Genomic DNA, 27,990 nt, shown 5'->3' on the forward strand with positions numbered 1-27,990 from the left:
GCCTGTTTTTCCTAGATGCAGGTGTTTAAGCATTGTAAATGTATGTAAAAGGAAAGAAATGTTTTATTTAACGACACACTCAACACATTTTATTTACGGTTATATGGCGTCAGACATATGGTTAAGGACCACACAGATATTGAAAGAGGAAACCCACTGTCGCCACTTCATGGGCTACTCTTTTCGATTAGCAGCAAGTGATTTTTAATATGCACCTTTGATATACCAGTTGTAGTGCACTGGCTGGAATGAGAAATAGCCCAATGGGCCCACCGACGGGGATCGATCCTAGACTGACTGTGCATCAAGTGATAGCTTTACCCCTGTAAATGCATGTAGTCACACAAGTGTAAAACATACACAGGCTTGGTAAATTCAGCCCTTAACTAACGACTATATTTTAACACCAGCACAAATCTAATGATATGATGTCTTTGAATTGCACGTTAGTTTCTTGATTAATAATGTAATAAGTAAATATTCATCAACAAGGTATACTGATGTAAATGTTTCTTACAACTATTTAAGCCAACTTCTGTGACTCAGGTTGAAGGACTTGGGACCATAAAGCTGTGTTCTCATTATGTGATTAGTTGTACCAACATGCTACATGAAATCGTATATCGTACTGTGAGTACACCTAAATCAGAACAACATCAGTCTTATACGACAAGTCGTGTCGGCAGTCATACCGATTAGAACATGTCCTATTTCTAACAAAAGTGCATACGACAAATTGGTGAGACAACTCGCATAATGAGAATGGCACTTTACCAATATGAAAACTGCACACTGAAATGACTTTGTAGTGTGATAGATGAAAGGAATGTTTGCTTAACAACATGCCAGCACATGTTAATAATCTAACGGACATGTATGTTAAGTGTCAATCTAACATACATGTACATGTATGTTACATGTGGAAGATGAAAGCTTCAACATAGACTACTCTTTGTGGTTAGCAATAAGATACATGTATCTTTTAAATGCACTTTCAAAACAGTCGACTTATCAATGAAGAACAACACATGGCCTCATGGCCCAATTTCACAAAACATCGTAAGCCTAGTTTTGCAGGTAAATCTACGACTAAACCACAATTCTTACTACTAATATAGTTCAACATATATAGTTAGAAGAACACATATTTCATTTTCTTTTGTCCTTAAAATACTCCAGCTTCCGTAATGATGTAATTTTCTGTGTGAAATAAGACGCCAAACACGTGTAAACACACAACTGGTATAACTGCTAGTAGCAGACATAAACTTACGATGTTTAGTGAAATGGGCCCCAGTCTCTTAATAAGAGTCTTGAGACTTCATAATCATGGCAACATACAAATTGCATGAATGTGGCATCATTAAAGACTTGGATGAACTTCCCAGTGGTAAAGCATTCACATCAGTGTAGGATCGATCCCCATCTGTGGGCCCATTGGGCTGTTTCTCGTTCCAACCAGTGCACCATGACTGGTATATCAAAGGCTGTGGTATGTGCTAACCTGTCTGTGGGATGGTGCATATAAAATATGCCAAATGTTTGACATCCAATAGCCAATGATTAATAAATCAATGTGCTCTACTGGTGTTGTTAAACAAAACAAAGTAACTTTTTCATTAAAGATTTGTATCCAATTCTAAAATTTCATAAGCACTGGCCCAGTTCTTCTCAACATTATGCTATATAGTCGTCCCTTTATTTTATTTTTTAAATAAATAATATCAGTTTGGTTTGACATTTAAAGAAAAGTAAAAGTGTTTTGGAACACCCCCCCCCCCCCCCCCCCCCCCACTAGTGTGTGCAATTCACAAAACCATCAGCTCAGAAATAAATAACATGTAGTAAATTCCATATTATGAAAAAACAGAAGTGTTCCCTGTGGGAAGGATTATAGGTAATAATTTATCATTATGAGATCACTGGTTGCTGTGATACTTAGCATAATTCCTGAAAGGTCCAGAACTGATTCCCATGAAACAAAACATATGGTGTTTGAAATGAATGAAAGATGAAACGAATAAAAGATGTGTTTAGCAAAATAAGATCTGCCTGAGTGACACACACACATATAAGAAACAATCCTTCTCACAGACCAGGGCCCCGTTCCACGAAGCGATCTTAGCGCTAAGATCACCGTAAGCACATAAGGTAGCTATGCACATAAGGTAATCGTAGCGCCAAGATCGCTTTGTGGAACGGGGCCCTGAACATGTATATTGAGTCATTATGAGATAATCGAAAAATTATTCCCCGTTGTTCCTACAATGTTAAACGTCATAATTTATCTGTCTTTTGATAGTTGGTCTGGATAATTAACATGTTCCACTTCTCACTATCAGTTCAGAATTGGTTTAGATGTCTGTGTTGGTAAATATATTAACTGCTATTGCTGTCGGTTTTCCTCAAGGGACAGGCACTAGGTTTTCCTTGGCCCACTTCTTCATGGTGCGAATGATGTACTCCACCTGGGGGTTGCTGGTGTTCCTCAACATGTTGATCACCTCTCGCAGGTACTCCCTGAAACACAAAGACAACAGTAAAAATAGCCCATAAAACACAAAAACAATATTAAAATAACTCCGTCTGACTAACAAATACTCTCTAAAAATAAAAACAGGAAATAAAAAAAATACTCCCCAAAATACAAGGTTAACGATAATCATTAAACCAGAAAAACAACATTAAAACAAAATACTCTGGAGTCACTACAGCACATTAAAAACAAGCATTCTGAGATTACTGCTAAAGAAATACATGCTGGGCTCAACAAATCTTTCTATCTCCCAAGTTCAAGGGCCATAACTCAGTCAAATACAGGTCGAGCAGTGGCGGATGCTCACCTCATATTATCTACAATCAACAGAACAGGGCCCAATTTCACAAAACAGCATAAGCCAAGTTTTGCATGTAAACATAAATCTACGACTAAACCACAATTCTTGTTACTATTAGTGTACAATAAATATAGTTAGAAATACACATAATTCATTTTCTTTTGTCCTTAAAATACGCCAGCTTCCGTAATGATGTAATTTTCTGTGTGAAATAAGACGCCAAACATGTGTAAACGCATGACCGGTACAACTGCTAGTAGCAGATGTAAACTTACGATGTTTAGGTAAATGGGCCCCAGTTTCTCACCTTTGCTCCTGGCCAGCAATGATAAGCTGGAAGACTCCAACACATGCTCCACGCTTGCCCTCCCAGTACTCCGGATTGGGATCAAGACGCTCCAGAACATCAAAGGCCTTGGCAGCATAGTAGAACTGTCCCATCTGAAAGACAAACAACGGTTCTCGATCATTACGTGGAACAAAATTATGTAACATTTTAATCAAGAACTTACGACACATAGCTAGTGTAACTTTTTAGTCTACACATGAAAGCTTCGAATTACATGTATACGGTTGTACAATGAGAAGCAATAACATTGGACTAATTTAACAGTGGTGGCGGTGAAGGGCCAGGGTCTTAAAATGTAAGGGGTTGTTGTAAGCTTTTCATCAAAGAACCCAGAGAATATAGTTTCGGAAGTGCTAAAATCTAAAATTTCTGAAAGATCTTGAGATTTGTATCCCTGAAGCATCAGAATATTAAAGCAAAACTTCCAATGAATTTGTATATTTTCAATTCAAAAGCGGTGGCCTAATTCAATAAATTCTTGCAACTTTGTGATCTCGCAATGTAAGGCAAAAACAATTCGCAAGAAGGATGCGATGATGCTTAAGAGAGCTTTGTGATTTAGGCCCTGGGGTCACGTTCCACTAAGTGATCTTAGAGCTACATGTACATGTAAGATCACTAAGTGTATAAGCTAGTTATGCACTTGTGGTGATATTTGTGCCAAGATCGCTTAGTGGAACTGGACCCTGATCTGTAAACCACAATAATACCTTCTTGTTAGTATTTTGTGACCACTGAATTGCAGCATACCTTGTAGCAATCATTGGCGATGAGCTGGAGTAGGCTGAATGACTCGGCCGAGGTTTCCATCTTCAGATAAAGTTCCCATGCTAACCGCGACTTTCTATTCATGATGTCTGAAACATTCAAAAAGTGCTTTACTCATTTTAATTACATTATAGATAACATTAGATGTGTTACTAAATACATTTTTGGGATTTTCTTGAATATAAAAAAATCTTGAAATATTAGTCATTATCATGTATTAAATTGGTGTCCCACTTACAGCTTGTGAGAAAATGGACCTACATATAAACTTTACACTGGAGAACTTTGAACTCAAAAGATAGGCATCATCATCGTGGAACTACAATATACCAGTCATGCCCGACCCACAGCAACCACTGTGGGCAAAATCCTGAATACCTCCTCCCAAAATAAACCCATCTGCAAACCCCCTCCAAAAAGTTTAAAATGTTGAGTACTTACAACAACGTGCCAGCCAGCTGAGGTATGTGTAGTCTGACTTGATCTTGTCACTCTGTACCAGTAACGCCACCTACAAGTTACATACATTTTCAGTGAGATGTTGTGTAATACAAAATGTATCGCACCTGTTATCTATATTATCACATGTAACAAGACACGTACCTCTTCAGTGAGATGTTGTGTAATACAAAATGTATCGCACCTGTTATCTATATTACCACATGTAACAATACAAACATACCTCTTCAGTGAGATGTTGTGTAGTACAACACATATCACACCAGTTATCTATATTACCACATGTAACAATACAAACATACCTCTTCAGTGAGATGTTGTGTAATACAACACATATCACACCAGTTATCTATATTATCACATGTAACAATACAAACGTACCTCTTCAGAGATGTGTAATACAACACGTATCACACCAGTTATCTATATTACCACATGTAACAAGACACGTACCTCTTCAGCACGATGTTGTGTAGTACAAAATGTATCACACCAGTTATCTATGTTATCACATGTACCAATACAAATGTACCTCTTCAGTGAGATGTTGTGTAGTACAAAATGTATCCCACCAGTTATCTATATTATCACATGTAACAAGACACGTACCTCTTCATTGAGATGTTGTGTAATACAAAACGTATTCCACCAGTTATCTATATTATCACATGTAACAAGACACGTACCTCTTCAGTGAGATGTTGTGTAATACAAAATGTATCACACCTGTTATCTATATTACCACATGTAACAAGACACGTACCTCTTCAGTGAGATGTGTAATACAAAATGTATCGCACCTGTTATCTATATTACCACATGTAACAAGACACGTACCTCTTCAGTGAGATGTTGTGTAATACAAAATGTATCGCACCAGTTATCTATATTACCACGTGTAACAAGACACGTACCTCTTCAGTGAGATGTTGTGTAATACAAAATGTATCGCACCTGTTATCTATATTACCACATGTAACAAGACACGTACCTCTTCAGTGAGATGTTGTGTAATACAAAATATATCCCACCTGTTATCTATATTACCACATGTAACAAGACACGTACCTCTTCAGTGAGATGTTGTGTAATACAAAATATATCCCACCTGTTATCTATATTACCACATGTAACAAGACACGTACCTCTTCAGTGAGATGTTGTGTAATACAAAATATATCCCACCAGTTATCTATATTACCACATGTAACAAGACACGTACCTCTTCAGTGAGATGTGTAATACAAAATGTATCCCACCTGTTATCTATATTACCACATGTAACAAGACACGTACCTCTTCAGTGAGATGTTGTGTAATACAAAATGTATCTATATTATCACATGTAACAAGACACGTACCTCTTCAATGAGATGTTGTGTAATACAAAATATATCCCACCAGTTATCTATATTACCACATGTAACAAGAAGACAAACATACCTCTTCAGCCTCTTTGTAGTTCCCAACCGCTGCTTTAGCCTGCATGTAGTTGAAGTTAAACAGGTCATCATTGTAGAAGTAACTCTGATAAAAAGACAAAAAACTTATTACTTGTTTAACCCTTTTCAAACAGAGCGAAGATCACTGACAAGGAAACCTACCCATATAAGATCAGATACAGCAAACTACTGATAGAAATAGATAGTTATAGATAGCAGTCATTTTGTGAACATCAAAATTTAACTATGTAAGATGATATATACGATTAACTTACTACCTAGTATAGTGTATATAAGAACATGTAAATACTCAATTATGACTGTGATTTAGAACTTTAATGCTGCAAACTCGACTCTTAAGACATCAAAATAAGTTGACAATGGTCGTTTAGGTTACCAAGATGTTACTGTATGTCAACAAAGTCGAGAATGGTGCTTCATTCTCTACAAAATCTTATTAAACTAAAATTACATGACCTAACTTTTGATCAGTTCAGTCTTATATAGATACACAATGTCATGTAGTACCAGTACAGTGAGAACAATAACATGAACGAATAACAAAGAATCAGTGTGTCTATGACAAGATTTTACAGTAATAATAATAATGGAGACATAAATGTGTCGGTAACATTTTTCTTTTTTTCTTTTTAGGTGTTTGTGTGTGTGTGTGTGTGTGTGTGTGTGCGTGCGCGCGTGAAGATTTACCTTTTTTCTTTTTGGATTTTTATAAAAATTTTAAACTTTGAAATTTGTATTTCTGAAAGCCATAACTATGTGAACAACCAGTTGTGGGCGTCAGCCCTCGATATACATGTATTATGCATAAACTACACTGGGGATTTGTTTCTATATAAAAGATCTGTTTTGTTTACCGGTGACACCACCACCAGAGCACATTCATTAATTAACCATTGGCTATTAGAAGTCAAACATTTGACAATTGTGACACATAGTCTTCGGAGAACACCCACTATATTTTTCCATTAGCAGCAATGAATCTTTTATATGTACTTTGACACAGAGAGAATAACACAACATGGCCTTTGATATACATATATCAGTCATGGGGCACTGGTTGGGATGTGGGAAAATCCCAATCAGAAAATGGATCCACCTTAGGGATTCGATCCAATTACCCGAGTGCTCTCCCGACTGAGCTAGATCATTCCCCTGTATAACAGATTGCTTCCATCAAGTGTCAGGGCTATATCTGGCTACTTGCCAAATTCGCCAATTGCAAATTTTTAAAGACAATTTATTTTAAATTGGCAAAATAATTTCATATAATAATTAATATTTTGTTAAAAAATAACTAAGGTTTTGGAATTTGTACAAAGTATTAAACTTTAAAAGGTCAACTGGCCTTATAAATATAGTTTATATTGTGAAGATGAACAGGTTTGTTTGTAACAAGCGTGCATTTTGTTTACTGACCTTAATGGAGTTGAGATAGATGAGCACATCTTCAAACTGTTTCAGCAAAAAGAAACACGATGACATACACTGTCGACCAGGAATGGTATCTGTAAGAAAAACAAACATTATAACATTGTCTAGTAATGATATATTATACAATTAACTAGTCATAATGTGGAATTACAGAATGCTCAATGAGCTATGAGGCAATACCGTTTTTCTTGCACAAGTGAGTTGATGTTGTCCTCCCCTCGCAAAATTCTCGGGAAGGACAACATCAATTAACGAATCCAAGATGAATGTAGCGAGTTGGGTATTCTATTTAATACTCATTATCAATCTATCATTTCATGGAAGATTTTCAAATGATACTGTTATTGAAAACAAGTTTGCAAGTTGAGAACAAGAGACAGTGATGCTTCATACTTGTAACAATTATTTATCGCTGATGACGTAAGTTAGTTGACTGCCACCATGGAAACTATTCTTACACCTAATTAACCACTGCATGCACTAAAATGATCAGATATAACAAACAGTTCAGAAGAACCGATTATGATGTCAAAACGTATATAGGGGAAGAATTTGTTTTCTTTCCCCTAGGAAAGATAATTTTTCTCTGCCCATATGGGTGACAATGTGTCATAACCTATCTACAGGTTAGCAGGCCTGTATTTTGTAGTGACCTCTACATGGGTCATCATACACTATGCTTATTTCAATGCCTGATATTTGCAGGGTTTATACAAGACGTACCACATTCACTAGCTGATCCACCAACGAGCTGGAAGTACTGCTGGGCAATTTTCAAGTGTTCTCTCTGAAACACAAACACAGTTTTAAAAAAACAATGGACACTAATAATTAGAAATTATATGTTGAAGAAACTGGTACCAACAGCCTAACGCAACAAATTCAAATCTTTCTTACATTTAAAATGAATTGAAAAGCACTATTATATAATAATTCAAGTTGCATTTGGCTAAAAATTAGATGTCAGTTACAATTCTGCAAAAGAAACATGCACTAAACTGAAACTGTAAATTAATTAGATAAAAACATTTTCTTGCAATTTCACGTGTAGGAAACAATGTACATTGTATGACATACAATAACTGAAATTTATTACAAATTTAACTTTAATATCTCATGTTTAACTAAAAACAAATATATTATAAAGAAAATACCACATGTATCTCACATGTCATTGAAACATCTCATTTCAACAGTAATATCTCACTGACACTACATGATGTATACATTTGTATTTACGCGTGGCTAGTTCTGGCAATCACAAATTTTAAAAATAGTTGGTAAATTTTAATTAAATGTGGTGAAATAATTTCATGTTATAATTGATATTTTGTTATAAAATAACTGTATTTCTGGTGGAAACAAGAAATAGCCCTATGGGCCCACCGACTGGGATTGATCCCAGACTGACCACACATCAAATTGCAAATGAATGAAGCTGAAACAGCCATCTGTTATCTCAACTGTGACAATGCTAGTTTTAACTTACAGAACCCTGTTCCTGTCCAATGGAAGCATTGACAACTCCCTTCAGAATGTATTCTTGTGGAGTCGTAGGTTCCAGGTCTTTGATCAAGTTGTAGGCCTCAGATACATCGTCTGATTCAAAACAGAAAAAAAGTCAAGATTACAAATCCCAACAATAACAGCCCAATACCACAGAGCTCACAGTGCTAGCCATAGAAATAATTAATGACTTCGCTGAATTCAGAAACAACCACATACAGTGAATACAAACAAGACTACACGTAGATATACATGTAGCTCGATCTGGCACTTGACAAATTTATCAATTGCAAATTTTGAAACCAACAAGCAAATTTTATTTTAATTTGGCAAAATATTTTCAGTTAACAACTAATAATATTTTGTTGGGAAAATTACTTTTTTGCAATTTTTGAAGTTTAATAGATAGTGTGGTAAAATCTTCTGCTCACCGAGAGCTACCTCTGACAAATAGAAGTCAAGATATTATCACTAACTAAATTTACAAATATGTCTGCCACTGAAAAAAACCTCGTGGTAACCAAGGAATGTTTCAGACTTGATGACAGAGTAAAAACACTGATTTTGGACATTAGAAAATACTGCCTCCCTTGTCATACATACATGTGGCCCAGACATGATCCTGTCATGGTGCACTGGCTGGAATGAGAAAAAGCCCAATGGGGATCGATCCCAGACCAACTGCACTCTTTACCACTGGGCTACTTCCCGCCCCTCACAGAGGGAAACCAAGCACCGTAAGAGAGTTTTCTACTGACTGAAATCCTACCCAATTAATAATACTCATACCTTGTTTTAAGTAATATATAACCAGGTTGAGCCGAGCCTCGGGTATAACATCAATCAAAGGTGGGAGAACTTGCAACGCACCTTCACCTCCTCGAAACACAGCCTGGAATAGACAAAACAGAAAACATCATTAATGCATTAATGTTAAAAAGGTTTTTTGTTTTGTTTAACGACACAACTAGAGCACACTGATTTTATTACTCATCGGCCATTAGATGTCAAAAATTTGATAATTTTGACATATAGTCGTAGAGAGGAAACCTGTAAATTTTTTCATTAGAACAGCACATACCACAGCCTTTAATTGATATACCAGTCGTGGTGCACTGGCTGGAATAAGAAATAGCTCAATGGGCCCACTGACAGGGATCGATCAGACTTACCTCGCATCAAACGAGCACTTTACCACTGGGCTATATCATGTCCCGTATCCCCCCCCCCCCCCCCCCCCATATGCTAAAGTAAAGTGGTGCACTGGTTGGAATGGGAAAACCCCAATCAGAGAATGGGTCCCCTCAAGTGGTTCGATCCTACGATGCAAGCACATCAGACATGTGCTCTACTCAGCTAGATTCCCACCTTCCCATTAATAAATTCACAAAACATCAGGGGGCGAGATTAGCTTAGGGATAACGTGATTGCTTGACCTGCGACGGGTCATCCACTGTCCTGTCTATGGAGAAAGAAAGAAATGTTTTATTTAACGATGCACTCAACACATTTTATTTACGGTTATATGGCGTCAGAAATATGGTTAAGAACCACTCACATTTTGAGAGGAAACCCACTGTTGCCACTTCATGGGCTACTCTTTCCGATTATTTGTGCTTCCCACAGGCAGGATAGCACAAACCATGGCCTTTGTTGAACCAGTTATAGATCACTGGTCGGTGCAAGTGGTTTACACCTACCCATTGAGCCTTGCAGAGCACTCACTCAGGGTTTGGAGTCGGTATCTGGATTAAAAATCCCATGCCTCGACTGGGATCCGAACCCAGTACCTACCAGCCTGTTGACCGATGGCCTAACCACGATGCCACCGAGGCCGGTGTCTATGGAGAAAGTCCATATAAAAGATATCTTGATACTTTTTGTCAGGAATGGGTTTCTTCTCTTTCTCTGTTTAAACAAGCATTCTAAAAGTACAGGACTTCTCTAGCGACTAGCAATGAGACAAGACGTTGTTACTTGTGCTCTCGAGCTGCCCTCCCCCCCCCCCCCCCCCCCACGGGGAATGAATGCTTCTTTCGGAGCAGTGTTGGAGTACCGAGTACCTTAGTGTACGGTGACCCGGTTAAGAAGACTAGAAGAGGAGGGAAGAGGAGACGCGCACCGGGAGCGGCTCAGGGGGATCCAAAACTGGCGGCTCAACTGCCAGCGGCGGTTCTTTCTGCGTAGCCGCCCCCACCGAGGAGGACGCCAGTGCCATCAACACCAGCGTCCCCGGATGAAGCCTATTCCGATCTTGACACAGCAATGTGTCAAGGGACGATGGCGGTTCCACCGACCTCCACTCCAAGAATGCCGATTCCGGTGACGTGATCAACTATACCGATCGTGCCCGTTCAGTCGGCACAGGGACACGTTGTTGTTGCGGTGGCGAAACGGAAGGCGACATCACCGACCACCCAACCAGCCAAGACCAAGCCACCCCACCACCGGTAGTCAGCCCCCCTGAGGACGATGAGTGGGTCCTGGCCATCAATGGACTCAGACGCCAGCTGCACCAGTACATGCAGGTGGACACGCTGGATCCGAAGCTACTTCGAGGAGGATACCTCAACGTGGACTGGCGACTCCTGGATGACGGAAGCCGATACGAACTGCACAACCAAGTCTTCGGTGGCATACATGGAGTAGTCGTCACACACAAGAGGTGGCAGACCTTCAGGCAGTGCATCTTGTTTGCCAAGATCGACAATAGATCCATTCACAAGATGATCAGTGCAGTCTGCGGCCCCGACTACTCCACTGTAGTTCGGACGTTACGTCAGCGACAACATCTGCTACCGACTCTCCGGGAATCTCCAGCCTCCCCGAAGTAGAAGCCAATCTTACCTAGGACAGGTAACCTCCTTTTTGGGCTTAGTTGGACTTTAAAAAATTTCGGCCGTTGCTCAAAATTCTTATGTTTATTTTTTTAATAAATAGTCCAACGCACTTCACTTTGGTGCCCATTCAATGGCTCAAATCACCGTAAAACCTTTTAGGCTGAGCAGTCAAACTTATTTTTGGATTTAATATCTTAGTCCGGACATGATTGGGATGCAGTTATTCTCTGTAGACTTAGGTTTTTTACAGGTAGAACCAAGGAATCGAACTTCAGCCAATTACATCGTGGTTCTTACTTGGTGTCTACTTGTCGGTCCGCACACTCACTGGACCTTTACTAAATGGCTTTATTCCAAATTCTGCCCACTTCAAACTTACTCCCCCCCCCCCCCCCCCCCCCCCCCTTCCTGTCCCGGACTTAAGTCACAGTCGAAAGTCCAGAGATTAAGCCCTCGTGGCATATATGCACGTAAATACTTTACTCACTCACTCACTAAAAGTACAGCCAAGGTTAAAGGGCCATAACTCTATGAACAAAATGGTTAGTTGCCATGAAAGTCATACTTGATTTGTAACAGTACATGGTAAACCTATACACAAAATTTCAGCTCAATATATTAAGGCATTGTGAAAAAAACATCTGGAAAACTATATGTGGGACAGACAGACAGACAAACAGGGAACCTATAGTCCCCTTAGTTTAGACCGGTTGGGGACTAATAACTAAACTTACACAAAATAACATACACGTAGTTTAAATTGTGCCGAGGAGTCATTAAACCAATATTCTTTTCCTATAACAAAACATCAGGAAAACACATTAATGCATTAACAAAATAACATGAAGTCATAATGTTTTGCAAACTGTTGACTTTGAACAATAATAGTGACCTGTCATCTTTAAGTCACAAATATTGTGTTACCATAGTAAGTCTTAATTCATAGTTTTGTTTAAACTTACCATGTTATGTTTAATGAGATCTCGTGCGAATGTGAATGATGGTGAAGACATTTCTTGAAGAGCTTTCAGCTCTGCCTGCAAGTAAATGTTAAACAAGATTCGGTTATTGTCACAAGACATGCTGCATAGCAAGTTAGTGTTTCAGATACAGGTAAACATTTCACATATAAAGTTTTTTGCAAATACAATGTACCTTCAGTAAAATGGCTTGCTTATTTAACAATTTCGGTTAAGTTACAATAATAGATCAGCAATTTATCCAGATGTTCTGTGAGTCTGCACATAGGCTCCTTCCCAATAGAGTCGCTCTAAAAATTTCTGTACTAAAAAATTTCAATATATATTTGATTAGGTCTCTTTTAATAAATTACTTTAACAGTGGTGTACTGCATCATTCAGTGGCCTGAAAACAAATCTCAAGTATGATTTACTAGTGCTAGTTTTCCCAATTCCATCAGACATGGGACCCTGGTGATAAATCCTTGTAGATTATAAAACAAATGGAAGATGTGAATGATGCTTTTAAAATTATAATCCAAACATACCTTGTGATTTGGGATTTTCACTAGTGAAGTACAGACACAGGGCTCAAAACTCACCAAAAAATATGGTGGGTCAAAAAATAAAAAATGGATGATGGCAAATTATTTTAAGGGAACCACAAACCATGAGCAAGATTTTAATGTGGAATACATACATGCAATATAAATATTAATAGTGGCTCGTATGTTCTAGCTCTAAAGAAGGTCGCCCAAATAATATTATTTGGGTGACTAATGCCATTATTTTTTAATATTTAAGTCGCCCAAATGGGACTTTAGTCACATTTGGTGACCTGGCCACAGACCGTTTCAAGCCCTGCAGACAGAACCTGAGATCGTTATAAAATGTCTGTCTGTGCATACACACATTTACATGTAAGCAGTAAATTAACCCCAATTCCTTAACTGTAAGGAGTAATGATAATTAAATTCAAAAGTTCTTAGGCCAATGCTTATAAAATGTTTAAATGTTCTGACTGTAGTAAAGACATAATTGTAATGTCAATTGTAAATGATGATGAAATTCAAACTGATTCCCAACACTAGCATAATGGTAATGTTCAGACTTTAAATGTTTTATAAGACCCGGTCTTGATAAATACAGTGCCTAATCCTTGAAACTGTCTTTTGGCCAAGTGTCTGTAGCTGTTTACACACCATCTTACCTCGGCAGCCTTGCCATTGTAGAGTCTGAAGTGATTACAAGCCTTGAGGTTGAGGGCGATGGCACTGTCGGGATACTGCTGGAGATACACAGCTAGAACCTCCTGTACAACACAGAAAACAAAGCACTTTTAGCAGACAAATCAACATCAAATAAATATTATTCAGGTATTTCTTGGACAATGATCAGTTAACTGATGAACTTTTTGAAAGCTATACTAATATATACGATTGTACATGCTTACATGTCAACACCATCACATGGTATATTCATTGATGTTACAGCAGAGTTATTGAAAACAATAATTTAATTCTGTACCGGCCTCGGTGGGGCAGTGGTTAAGCCATCAGACTACATGCTGGTAGGTACAGGGTTCGCAGCTCGGTACCGGCTCCAACCCAGAGCGAGTTCTTAAGGCTCAGTGGGTAGGTGTAAGGCCACTACACCCTCTTCCCTCTCACTAATATTAACAACTTAACCAACTAACCCACTGTCCTGGACAGACAGCCCAGATAGCTGAGTGCCCAGGACAGCATGCTTGAACCTTAATTGGATATAAGCATGAAAATAAGTTGAAATGAACTGAAATGAAAGCTATGCACAATAAAAATCAAGTATTCAGTTTATTACATGTACACATCATAAGCCAACATTTAAAACAATTCCATGAAAACTAGTTAACATTTGGTTCCATCTTTCAAAGGAGTGTCTAAATTGATTACTTTCTGTGATCAGTAACAACAATCATCTTCAGTTAGTAAACTGAATTTATTATGTTAAATTCACTAAATATTCTGGAAAAAGAAAGAGCTCAGTAAAATTCCACAATCATGTAGTTTGGTTAGTTTAATAAACTGCACTTCTTTTGAAAGGAACCTATCTTTATGCAAACAAACAGTAAAGTAAAAAAGAAGAAGTTTTGTTTAATGACACCACTAGAGTACATTGATTTATTAATCATCGGCTATTAACACAAGACTTCGAGCTGTCAAACATTTGATAATTTTGACATATACATGTAGTCTTAGAAAGGAAACCCACTATATTTTCCCATTAGTAGCAAGGGATCTTTTATATGCACCATCCCATAGACAGGATAACATATTGTAAAATCAAGATGGCTTGATTGTCTTTGTATATCGTGTATCACAGTTGGGAAGAAAACACAGCCATTTAGACGTCTTAAAGATTAAAGGGTAAATATGAAGAAAACTTAAGATCATTTTCTGTGTTCATGAAAAAAATTAACCTCACCACTAACAACAACTCACCAAAGGTATAATCAAAAGAAAAACAAAATGGTGGACCGAGTAAATACAAATCACTTTTCTAATTGAAAAATGAAACTTGAGAAAAGCAGCAATTAAGAAGAAACATGAAAAAAAAACCCTAAATCCACCAATAAAAACACACCCAAACCACAAACCAAACGGCTTGGATAAACCAAGAACAAAAAAAAAGACATCTGGACCTTAAGAGCTGAGGAGAAAGAAGTATTAAATGATTGGAACATGATGCCCATGACTCAATGGAAGATTTTAGCCATTTGATTGGCTGTTAGGATGTTCGGACAAATCCATGGGGATACCATAGGTCAGAGGTCAGATCATGTATGAAAAGAAAAGGCTGCATGATATGGCATATTCAGCTGGCATGATAACAGATTTGTTAATTTGGAACAAGTTTCAATTATTATATTTTATAATATAATGTGTCCAATATATTCACATTGTAAAATGTTGTGAGAATCCTTAATATAAGCTATGATGACCTGTTGGCAATAAATAATGTTTAAACTAACAGATTTAAGAAACAATCTATTTCCTGCTAAGGTAGATGACAGTCACTCTTCGCACCCTTGTTTTGACTTTGTACACAATAATATAACATATCCAATGCTAATGTTTTGATACGATATATTTGACGAAAGCTACATGTACTTTTTATTTATTTCATCTTTTAAAACTTTAACTTAACATTTTATCCAGAATTATGTCTTCTCATTTTAGGATTTTGACAGGAGTCAAGGTTAGTAGACCAGTTTTTATTTTAATGTGGTGAAATATTGTAATACTACAGCTAATTTTCAGTATTCTATTGACATCACTCTGCATCTCCTTACAATAACAATAAACTGGGTACATAACCTTTCCATTTTCAGAATGCTGGAAAAGTCCAATGCAACATTGCTATTGAAATGTTTTTGATTGAATATTATTAACGCACCTGATGTGTTTGAAGAAAATCTTGTAATTAAGAAATTGTACTATTAACATAATATGTATTTCAAGTGAAATTATGGTGAGATACGCTGTAAATATAGTGTATGAAGCCAAAACAAGGGTGCAAAAAGTGACAGTTGTCGACCTGAGTTGGTGTTATTGTTATGTCTTGTACTGTACCTGTGACACGTCATAGTAGTCCAGCTTGTAGTAACACAGGGCAACGTACACATTGAGAGCCAGGAAATCTCTGGAATAGCAAAACAGATAACACAATTAAATAACAGTCTAGTAAGTGATGTCTTTGACCCCAAAAAAATAATTTAAAAAATATCACAAACAACAAAAAGCCCCACACCACTAAATATTTCTTGAATGCTAGATGTATCACTGAAATGTTTCATCGAAGGTGTCCTCATTAAGATAAATGGAAATTGATGCATGATAAAATTAATACCAAGTGACTAGTCAGTGGTTGCAAAACGAAGTAGTAGTAGGCGTTGGAACTAACAGAGTAGGAGTTGGGGGTTTATCGAGAGCTACAGACACTTAGTAATGGGGGCACGCGGGGGGCGGCTCTATGGACCAGAGTCTGTTATCACAGAAGTGTGCCATTTAGTCCACTTGTAATGCATAAAGTTGGTGAAATTGTTGGCCCAAGAATAGAACAAGTATGACTCGGTGGTTTTCCGTTTAAAAAAAAAAAAAATCCGTTTCATGTTTTTGTAAATTCCGTTTCATTTCCATTTCAGACTACAATATGTAATTAAAGGGACACTCCCGAGTTTGCTGCAATGTTTAAGATGTTATCGACTAACAGACTTTTTAACGACTGTAATTACATATCAAATATATTTCTCTACATAAAATATTAGTGGCTGTATATTAAACGTGCGTTCTAATAAATGTACCATGTTACATTTCATTTTATTTCCTAAAAACTATTTTGTTCGTACGTATGAAATTATTTGAAGACAAAATCCAGTTTGGGCTTCCTACAAATAATATTATGACAACCAGAAACACATTGAATATACAAACACTGATATTCTAAACAAGAAAATATATTTAATATGTAAGTTTAATCATAGGAATATTTTATTAGTCTGAAACAATGCAGCAAACTCAGGAACTTTAACAACTGAACAACCATAACACAAGTTGTGACAAATTAAAGGGTCCGAAAATTGACTGGCGTCGACATTTGTTATTAACTCAAAGTAGGCCTACATATTAGTAGTGAAAAATCACATCAGGAGCAAAGACTACAATTATAATAACTACATAAAGCATGTTTGTCCAACAATTAAGTGCACTGCATTATTCAACGGGGCTTAGGGTTCACAAAACGTAAACATTTATTTTATCATCTGTTTGACAGTCTAACGTTGTCTGCAAATTGAAGTATGCGCATGACACAGCAGAAATAAAGTAACATTGTAACGTTCAGCCAGCCGTTTTTTGCTAAACGTTTGCAAACATATTTTGACTGGTAGTTCCTGAAATGGTCATTCGGTTTAATGTGTAGTGTAAAAATCTGTCTTCCAAGACAAGCGTTAGCGACAAACCGCTGGCTAAACTTACTCCTGGCAAAAAAGCCTGTCCCATCTGCGCAGGCGCAACAGACTAATCAGTAAACCAACCCCAAGTTCAGCCAGCAAACGTTTCACTAACATTCGCGAAGTATTTGATTTGTTTTCAGTGACCATTTGGTTTACCGTGAAGCGCATAATCCAGTCTAGCGTTTGCCAATAGTGCAGTACACGGGTCAATCATCAGTTTTACAGCGTGTGGCAATAGTAAAATAGTATTAATTTTTTTAACTTCGCGGAAAATCTTAATTCCGTTTCCAAATGTAAATTCCGTCCGTTTTCCGCGATCGCTAAAAATCACTGGGTCTACTGTGCTCATGAATCAAAACAAAATATATTTTAAAAACAAAGGCAATGAGCAGTAATGGACTGTATTCAAGGGAAACTCAAGTAGTCCTAAAGAAATTAACCCATAGCAGCCTAGCTATACATTCAGACAAACCAAGAAAATATGAACTGGAGTCTGAGCAACTGTGGCGAAAATAGACGTCGGAAATGAGGGTAGTAAACGTCGCATGCGACACGCGACGCCTTGTTTTGCGACCACTGCTAGTATGTAGAAAACCGTTTCTGACAGAAATACAAAGTGAGAGGGTTTGATCTAACATTTGTATCTTTAGGAGATCACTTGCCACATGTCAAGCAATGACTTTTGCGGGATCAAATAGACAATATCACCCACAAATTTAAAAACTCCATATGGTTATCTCCTAAATGGCCTCCTGGTAGTGACTGCGGAGGTAGTGAATGGATGCCAGCGACAGCTGATCCTCAAACAAGTTACCTGTTATCGAGTAGTATTCTCTTGTATATATCAATGGCCTCCTGGTAGTGACTGCGGAGGTAGTGAATGGATGCCAACGACAGCTGATCCTCAAACACATCCTGCAGGTTCTGGTGGTACGACATGAGGCGGTTCTCATCGTTGAACTTGTGAGACAGATGGAACTCAAGACGGTTCACAAGGCGACTTTTTGGAGCTAAAATATATATATATACATACAGCTAAAGTAAGTTTGTTTTGTTTAACAAACACCACTAGAGCACATTGATATATTAATCATCGGCTATTGGATGTCAAACATTTGATAATTTTGACACATAGTCTAAGAGAGAAAACCTGCTACATTTTTCCATTAGTAACAAAGGATCTTTTATACATATGTACTATCTTACAGACAGAACAGCACATACCATGGCCTTTGATAGACCAGTCATGATGCACTGGCTGGAACGACACAGTTCAAGGTATCATTCACCAAATCATCACAGGTGAATTAAAGTTGAATTTGGCAAATTAATTTTATTCTAAGGGGAGGGATTTAGCTTGCCCGAGGTGCTTGCGTCACAGGATCGAACTACCTCGGTGGATCTATTCGACTGATTGGGATTTTTCTCGTTCCAACCAGTGCACCACAACTGGACAAAGACTGTGGTATGTGCTTTCCTGTCTGTGGGAAAAAGCATATAAAACATCCCTTAAAAATTGCTACTAATGGAAAAATGTGGATTTTCTCTGATGATTAAGAGTCAAAATTACCAACTGTTTGACATCCAATAGCCGACGATTTATAAATCCATGTGTTAAAACAAAACAAACTTTAACTTAAACTTTCATTCTAACTTCTTAAATTGCAAAATATGAAACCTGCTACATTTTATTCATTATTGGCAAGGGATCTTTTACAAGGTTCGACAAATCCACTAGTCCCGGCCTGTCCCAACTAATGAACTTGTGGTCTAGGCTAGTGGAACTTATTATCTGTATTACCCGGTACTATAATACATAGGGCACTAGACAAAGCTTCTGTGAGGGATAGTGACTTTCTCAAACATATGATGAACACTGCAAGTTTGATATATAGAGAATAGTACTACATGAGTAGCCGTTAGATACCATTTACAATGTATCTTACAATGAGTTGTTTTGAAATGTATCTAACAAGTGAAAGTGAGTTGAATATGTATAGTGTTGGTATGAAGTGCTCCTACTGGCAGTAGCTGGTGGGAATTTCACTATTAGCTCAGTAGGTAGAGTACTGGACTCTCGTACTGAGAGTCGATCCATGGTTTGAATCCCCTCAGTGGAGAAACATTTTTCTGTTACATTTGGAGCCGACTTAGGGACCATTGGAATCATGCAATCAATCATGTGACAATTGTGGATCAAGATTGTTCTTACTTGTGACTGGTTGTTATTTTCATCTTCGAACCTGTGACAGTTTTACCCATTGCGCAATGTGACAGTTTCGTGAACTTTGACCTTGTGTGATGTGACATCCTGTGAACTTCGACATTCACTGACATTTATGTAGAAGTGATTTGTTGAGTTTTATTTTAAAAACATTTCAGTGACAGCTTAAGTGACTTATTGATTGTGTGTTGTCTTTTATTCAAGTGTCTGGTGTGAAATGTCGGCATAAATATCTAATCTGAGTTGTTTTTCTTCTAATTTTGATGTATTTTTTATTCATTTGTTTATTTACTTAGCCTAGTTATATACAGTAATTTTTACTCACAGCTGTTTGCTGAAAAAAAAGAAGAAAACAAAACAACATGGTTAAAAATATGTTTTTAAACAAGTTGTAAGATAAATGGTATCTAACGGACACAAATGTAGTATTCTATTTCTTACACAACATTAAAAAAAAACCCCAGGATTAAAACATCTTTTCCAAGTACAACTTATTTACATGCTTGCACTTATGCATCACAAACTAATTAGTTTCAGGATAACTTATACGTCACAAAGCTATTCATTTCTATTGCGCCTATTTGATTAGATGGTATGGCTGCTGTGATCTGGTTATCTCCTAGGTGCAGCCAGTTGTATGTCTTTAAAACGATAATACACATGCATGTGATATTAAGTATGTACATGTATTATCATAAATAACAAATGACGTTCTCACCAGACAGGACAGCACATACACAGCCTTTGATACACCACCATCCCAAGTTGTTCCTACATGTGAGGTTTGTAGCTCCTGTCTGCATCTGTATGCAAGTTATGGTCTGGACAAGGATTTACTGTTGTGTGTAGTAGACTGTAAAAAGTACATGTAGGTCACAGTGACCTAGTAATAGTATGCGACACACCACCATCCCAAGTTGTTCCTACATGTGAGGTTTGATGGTCCTGTATGCATCTGTATGAATGCAAGATATGGTTCAGACAAGACAAAGTTAACAGATGGACAACGTCATACCATAATACGACCCATCATAGATGGGCGTATAAAAACAGTCATAGAATGGGCCCCCTTGACTGCTGCAAGATACTGAATAGCTTACCTCTTTGGGCTGCCTTGTCTGCCTCCCCATACATTCCAAGTAGGAAATAACAGCACGCCAGAAACGACCACACATCGGGATGACACCCGTCTCGTGCCGTCATTCTCTCATATTCCTGAAGATATAATAATATAAAAAACCTGTTATTATGAATTATAATATGCTATAAAACACTAATGTCATGATGATTATGAAACTTAATTCCAGTTTGATTCTGGTTATATAAAAAAGGGGATATTGTTTAATATCTGGACAAATTGTTTCAACTTCGACATAAGTAATTATGGAAGAAATCAGTAACTAGCTCAGATGCTGTTAGTTCCAAATAGCAACAAGTGATCTTTCTGATGCATTTTTGTTTGCTACAGACAGGACGAGTATATGACAGGTCTTTAAATATATAAAGCTGAATCTGCTGAGCAAATTTTGTCAAGAAAGAAAAGCTAGATATATGTTAGTGCTTTACTAAATGGTAGATAACATTTTTCAATACTGAAATTTTGGTATTTTGGTATATACGATATACCGCCTAGCTCCAGAGGCAATTTTTCTATATATGGTACATGTACTGCAAACTCAACCTCTGCAATTAAGAAAAGTCCATGCCATCCATAAAAACATGCCATGGAATAAAAACCTGAATATATGTAGTTCAGGCAAAAACGTGCTGTGGAGAATTAAAAATTCCACGGCAATCTCCATGGCACTGCCTATTAGTGTGGGCAAGTGCAGGGGTTGGAATTGGATTAATATTATGACATGGTTTTTTTCATGAATACACATAAAATTTGTAAACTGTGACTTGTAAATTTCACGAACAATCACTCATCAGTTGTCACAGTGACTTTAATCTGAAATTCTACAATTTTTTCATAAAGATAATTTCAGCATTAATTTTTAAACAGGTATCACTTCCCTGAAATTTGTGATAAATGTGTATGCGCATAGTTTAAATGAGGCAAAATGTATTCTCACATATTTTTGTTTCTAGTTTCCAGTGCTCTCCCTCCAAAACCACAAAATAAAATTTTATTTATTTAGCCACATCTCCAGCCAATACACCGTGACTGGTATATCAAAGGCCATGGTATGTGCTATCCTGTCTATGGGATGGTGATTTTAAAAGATCCCTTGCTACAAATGGAAAAATATAGTGGGGTTCCTTTCTTAGGCTTATAATTTAACTTTGGTAGTTTGACTTATAGTCGAACTACCAAATGTTTAACATCCAATAGCCGATGACTAATAAATCAATGTGCTCTAGTGGTGTCGTTAAACAAAACAAACTCCTTTTCTTTAAATTTAACCATATATGCATAGGGGAAAAGATCCTGCGGACCTGCCAGTCATAAAGTAATAATGACGATGTGTCTTCAATTCTGGAACAGCAGCTGCTGTTTATTTGCTAACTACTGTTTATGGTCTGGAAAACAGTATATGATACCTCCATTGCTCGTTTATAGTCTCCCAGGTGGAAAGCACAGTATGCTATCCACATGTTGGTTTCTTCATTGCCCTTGCCACTGTTACGACTGAACTGAAATGGACACAACAAAAAATAATTCATTAATATTAATCTTATTATATAAAAAAATCTTATGAAATTAGATCCTGAGATGAAAGTGGGTTACCTTCCAAAATCTGTTTTAAAAAAAAAATCTGGAAACATGATATACGCCCATCAGGAGTTTGATGGAAAACCGTAACTATGATTCAATTCTAATTATGTGAAATTTTTGCAATGGGATGGATGAACAGTTTGTTTTGGACCAACCAGAATCCCAAGTTGTTCCTACATGTGGTTTGATGGTCCTGTATGCAAGATATGATTTGAACAAGGATTTACTGTTGTATAGTAGACCGTGAAAAGTAGGTCACAGCGACCTAGTAATAGTACGCGACACACTGCCATCCCAAGTTTTTCCTACATGTGAGGTTTGACGATCCTGTATTCGTACGTGTATGTACATGTATGCAAGATATGGTTCGGACAAGGATTTACTGTTATGTGCAGTAGACCTTGAAAAGTAGGTCACAGTGACCGGTTAATATTACGTGACACACCGCCATCCCAAGTTGTACCTAGATGTGAGGTTTGATGGTCCTGTATGCATCTGTATGCAAAATATGGTTCAGACAAGAAAAACTTAACAGACGGACATACGGACAATGCCATACCATAATGCACCAGAATTTTTTATGATTAGAAAGTTGTGATTTTCTGGAACAAACATCCTCATGGCCACAAGAAAAAGTAACTTGATCTTATCTTTTAGACCAATTGCAACTGAGAAGTAGACATATATGTATGTACAAATGTATAACTTCACACAATCAAAACTATATATAACTTTCGTTGCTTTCAAGTATTTTTCAAGGCAAAATTCAAGTACTTTTCCAGGACAACATAATTAAATGCAAGTTTGCAACAACATTCAAGAGTCAGACCATCTACAATCTGAATTACTGAGGGGCATTAACAGCAAGAGGGGATAAAGGGCTCGGCAATACATTGCAATTGGTAGGGGTAAAATTGAGAAGTGTTACGGCAAACGTAGGAGCACTGACGGCAGTTACCATAGTGCTGTCGTCTTAATTCAAACCCTGCAAACCAATCATTTAAAATATAAAATAATTCATCATTGGAACATCACTATGAAATTCAATAGCCTGTTAAGTTGTCTTTAATGTACCTCCAGCAGTGTTATGGCACCGGTGTAATCTCTGGCATCAAGAAAATCATCTAACTTTGGAACCTTTTTCTTCTTCATTGGTTCTTTACCAGGTGTGGAAGCGCCAGGCCCAACGGCCGGCTTTAACCGTGAGAGCATCTGTAATTGAAGTTTAAAAAATATTAGATAACATAATACAGGCATTGAAATACATCGCAAGTCGAGAACGGCCGTTCAGGTTACCAGCATGTCAGGAAAGTTGAGAACGACACTTCATTCTCCACAAAATGATTTTAAAACAAGACCTACACAATCCCTAACCTTTGATCCATTCTGGTTTTTATCAAATATAATATAATTCAAGTATCAGTACAATGAGAGAAGTACTCTGAATGAATAACGAAGTATCAGTCTGTATCCTATGGGATTTTATAGTAATAATAATGTAAACGGGATAGAGGATTCGTCACGAGTGTTTTTTAATATGTAAAATATCAACAGTCTATGTTAATCAGTATAATTTGTCGAGGCTCTGCCGAGACAAATAACGATTAACTAGACGAGGTTGATATTTTACATATTAAAAAACACAGGGCTAGCTCGATCTGCCACTCGCCAAATTCACCAATTGCAAATTTTAAACACAACTGGCGAATTTTATTTTAATGTGGCGAAAGAATTTCATGCTATGGTTTATATTTTGTTGAAAATAATGGTGACAGCTAGGTGCAGGGGACAATATTTCGAAAATTGTTCGGTTACGTGAATTATATTTGCGTAACCCGTGGGTTACCTGGTCAGTTACCTCAAATTACGTTGAAATTATATTTTAAATACATAGTTTTTAGCTGAAACATAAAGTTAAAACAAATACAAAAGAAAACATTTTACAAAAAACAATTTCTTTAATGCTTGCTAAAGTTAACAATATTATAAAAGAACTGAATATCAACCCCAGTACTGAAACAAAATACAGGGGCGTAGCCAGAAATGTTCTTAGCATTAGGCACGCCAAAGGCGTGCCCGAGCGGGGATATTAGGAGGCACTCCCCCTGTGAAAAGTTTGAAACTCAGGACGCCTGTAGATGCAATCTGAGACTTTTCAGAGGCTTTTTTTTTCCATTTTTTTTTGTAATCTCTTTTTCGAGTCGATTTTAAGGGGATATTTTATAGAACAATTACAGACAGCCTCGACCTATTCCCGGATTTTGTTTTTGCATTACGCACATGCATACTGTGTGTAATGGGCACTATGCCTTTGAAATATATACATAATCATCTGGAGGGATTCCTTTTTGCGGTGGCTATGCTACTTTCACTTTATCAATGGTACTTCTATACTACAGTGACATTCCAAATGTTTGTTTTTTTAAAGCTCATTATGCGATGTTAGTATTTTTCAATTTTTGTGACACTTTTGGATTCCTGTTTACGTTAAAACTGTTTTTAACATGTAAAATTATAGGCAATCCAATATTATGTCTACATATATATTCCTTTAGAGATAAAATAACAGCAGATAATTTAGCCGTTCCCAGCAGTCTGAGCACATTTCTTTAAAACTTTTGGCTCGACTATACTGAACATTTACTTTAGACTGGTTGCAAATTACAACTGTTGAAATATAACGCTGTTTACTGATTTGTCGCGCATCAAGTATCTAAAATTCAGCCTAAAACATTTGTCGAAATACTAGTAGTATGTCTGCGTGAATAAACGTCCTGTAATTGTGAAGTTTGCAAGTTTTAATTTCTGAACGTTTACAAGTCATGACGTAACAGGGGACAATATTTCGAAATCTGAGGTAACCGGAAGTCGGTTCACGTGGTTTTTACCTAGGTAACTAATTGTTCGGTTACGTGAATTATATTTGCGTAACCGATAGGTTATCTGATCGGATACCTCAAAATTACGTTGAAATTATATTTTAAATACATAGTTTTTAGCTGAAACATAAAGTTAAAACAAATACAAAAGAAAACATTTTACAAAAAAAAAAAAAATGTCTTTAATGCTTGCTAAAGTTAACAATATTATAAAAGAACTGAATATTAGCCCCAGTACTGAAAAAAAATACAGGGGCGTAGCCAGAAATATTCTTAGAATTACGCACGACAAAGGCGTGTCGAGCGGGGGGGATTCGGGGCGCCTCCCCCTGTGAAAACTTTGAAACTCAGGACGCCTGTAAATGCATTTTTGAACATCTTTTTTCGGTCAATTTTAAAAGGTCTATTTTATAGAACAATTACAGACAGCCTCGACCTATTCCCCGATTTTGGTTTTGAATTACGCACATGCGCCTTTGAAATAGATAAATAATCATTTGTAGGGATTCCTTTTTGCGATTTGCAGTGGCTATGCTACTTTCACTTCATCGATAGTACTTATATACTTTGGATTCCTGTTTACATTAAAACTGTTTTTAACATATGTAAAATTATAGCCAATCCAATAGTATGTCTACATATATTCCTTTAGAGATAAAATAGCAGCAGAAAATTTAGCCGTCCCAAGCGGTCCGAGCACATTTCTTTAAAACTGTCTTAAAACTGTAGGCTGGTCGCAAGTTACAACATAACGTTGTTTACTCGTTTGCTGCGCATCAATTATCTAAAAATCAGTCTAAAACATTTTTCGGAATACCAGTAGTATGTCTGCATGAATAAACTTTCTGTAATCGTGAAGTTTGCAAGATTTAATTTCTGAACGTTTACAGGTCATGACGTAACCGATTTGCGGTTCGCGTAAATTTAATTTTGCGTAACCTACATGCGAACAGAATGGCGGTTCGCGTGAAATATTGTGCCCTGCGTAACCAGTTTGCGGTTCGCCTAAATTTAACTTTGCGTGAAATATTGTGCCCTGCAGGTGTGTTTTTGCAATTTTTGAAGTTCATTAGATAATTTGGCAAAATGTTCCATACACCCAGAGCTAGCCCTGAAACACGAGTACCAAATTCTATTTATCCTAGATAACACTTCTAAAATAACATTTTCATTTAATATTTACTAAATTACAGTACTAAAGCCACGTCCATCGGTAATATGATGTCATCACGATTATCACAAATAACTTTGACATCACGCACTTTAACTAAATCTTATGAAAACGTTAAGCTCACGTAAACAAGTCTTAATTGTTGGCTTGTAAACAAATGACCCATTCACAGCAACACTTTATTACCTAGAAACCTTGTAAATTTGTATATAACTTTAAATTTGAATATAACCAGGTTAATACACTAAATTATCACATGGGTTTATGACATGGATATAGCATGGGTAAGTTATAGGAAAAATGTGTCGTATTTTGTGGTAACCTGTACATGTGTTACCAGACAACATGCTTGTTTCGATGTCTGATAATTAAAGTAGAATCAACCTTGATGGTGTACATAGTGGTTGAGCTACATGTATCACGACTTCAGGCTGGTAGATACTTGGTTCATATCCCTGTTCAAGCTCTCATCCAAAGTGAGTTTTAATTGGGTCGGTGAGATGGCCTTAGTTCATTAAAATAAACTTTGACGTGTTTATGAACTAGGAAGACTTAAATCCACTATTCTGACTCTCTCTGATGAACCACTAAAACTAACCAGGCCCAAAATTGAAATTCAGCATGAATGAAGAATGTTTGATGTCAGCTAGGGCTCGAAATAGCGGTCTGCGAAAAGCAGTCCATTTCTTAGACCTAGCATGTGAAATAAAAATTAATCGTAGTTTCACCTTAGTGTTGCATTGAGGTGCTGTTATCGGCCAAAATTGCACCATTTTTTGCCAATACTTTGAGGCGCTATTTTATTTTGGCCCAATTGATTCCGTTTTCACCAATGAAAATATTTTGGAAAGAGTTCGACCCATACCGCTCTATATCAAAGGCTCTAAAGGGGGTGTACCGTACGGGTCTGCTTTAGCTTGATCCTCAATCATGATCATAGGATCAACATTATTATCTATTGAAATAAAACTTCAAAAGTTCAATTAAAAGTGTACAGAGGTGTGCTAAAATATACATGTATTTATCGTGTTGTCAATGCACGAAACCGAAGCAATGATACCACGATGGTCTGTTGTAAACATTACACATTATATTCGTGTACGAAATTAGAAGCTATCCGAAAATACATCAACGGCCGGTAAAAATATAAATACATACTTGTACAAAAATAACCACAATTCTTATCACACTTACCATTTTGATAAAATGTAATGTTAATACTTTCTATATATAAAATCGTTTGCTATAGTCAAAGAAAACAGTTAAATCCAATAATGGATGAACGGTTGTCATACAAGCGACAAATTTGTTTTCAGTGCCTTCGGAATTTGTTAACTACGCATGCGTAGATTAGACATATTGGCCGTATTTGCGCGAGGCGATAGGCGATAT

The 27,990-nt window shown here is 37.0% G+C and overlaps 1 protein-coding gene across 2 annotated transcripts; it reads right to left on the minus strand.

Moving 5' to 3' along the window:
• Positions 1 to 217: 217 nt before the first annotated feature.
• On the minus strand, positions 218 to 27,924 carry LOC121380016 (intraflagellar transport protein 56-like). 2 transcript variants are annotated; one of them, XM_041508731.1, is made up of 18 exons: positions 27,793 to 27,924; positions 23,623 to 23,760; positions 22,374 to 22,466; positions 20,930 to 21,044; positions 20,155 to 20,163; positions 18,420 to 18,615; positions 16,224 to 16,293; positions 13,823 to 13,924; positions 12,616 to 12,690; positions 9,603 to 9,705; positions 8,797 to 8,906; positions 8,031 to 8,094; positions 7,293 to 7,381; positions 5,857 to 5,940; positions 4,396 to 4,465; positions 3,937 to 4,043; positions 3,145 to 3,278; positions 218 to 2,520 (listed from the first exon to the last, which is right to left on the minus strand). In XM_041508731.1, the coding sequence occupies exons 1-18, from the start codon at positions 27,793 to 27,795 to the stop codon at positions 2,406 to 2,408; spliced, it is 1,677 nt and encodes a 558-aa protein (XP_041364665.1). In that variant the 5' UTR covers positions 27,796 to 27,924; the 3' UTR covers positions 218 to 2,405. The 2 variants fall into 2 exon arrangements, with proteins under 2 accessions (XP_041364665.1, XP_041364666.1); XM_041508732.1 differs by lacking the exon at positions 20,155 to 20,163.
• Between the last annotated feature and the right edge of the window lie 66 nt (positions 27,925 to 27,990).

The sequence above is a fragment of the Gigantopelta aegis genome, chromosome 8, assembly GCF_016097555.1.
Source record: "Gigantopelta aegis isolate Gae_Host chromosome 8, Gae_host_genome, whole genome shotgun sequence".
NCBI lineage: Eukaryota > Metazoa > Mollusca > Gastropoda > Neomphalida > Peltospiridae > Gigantopelta > Gigantopelta aegis.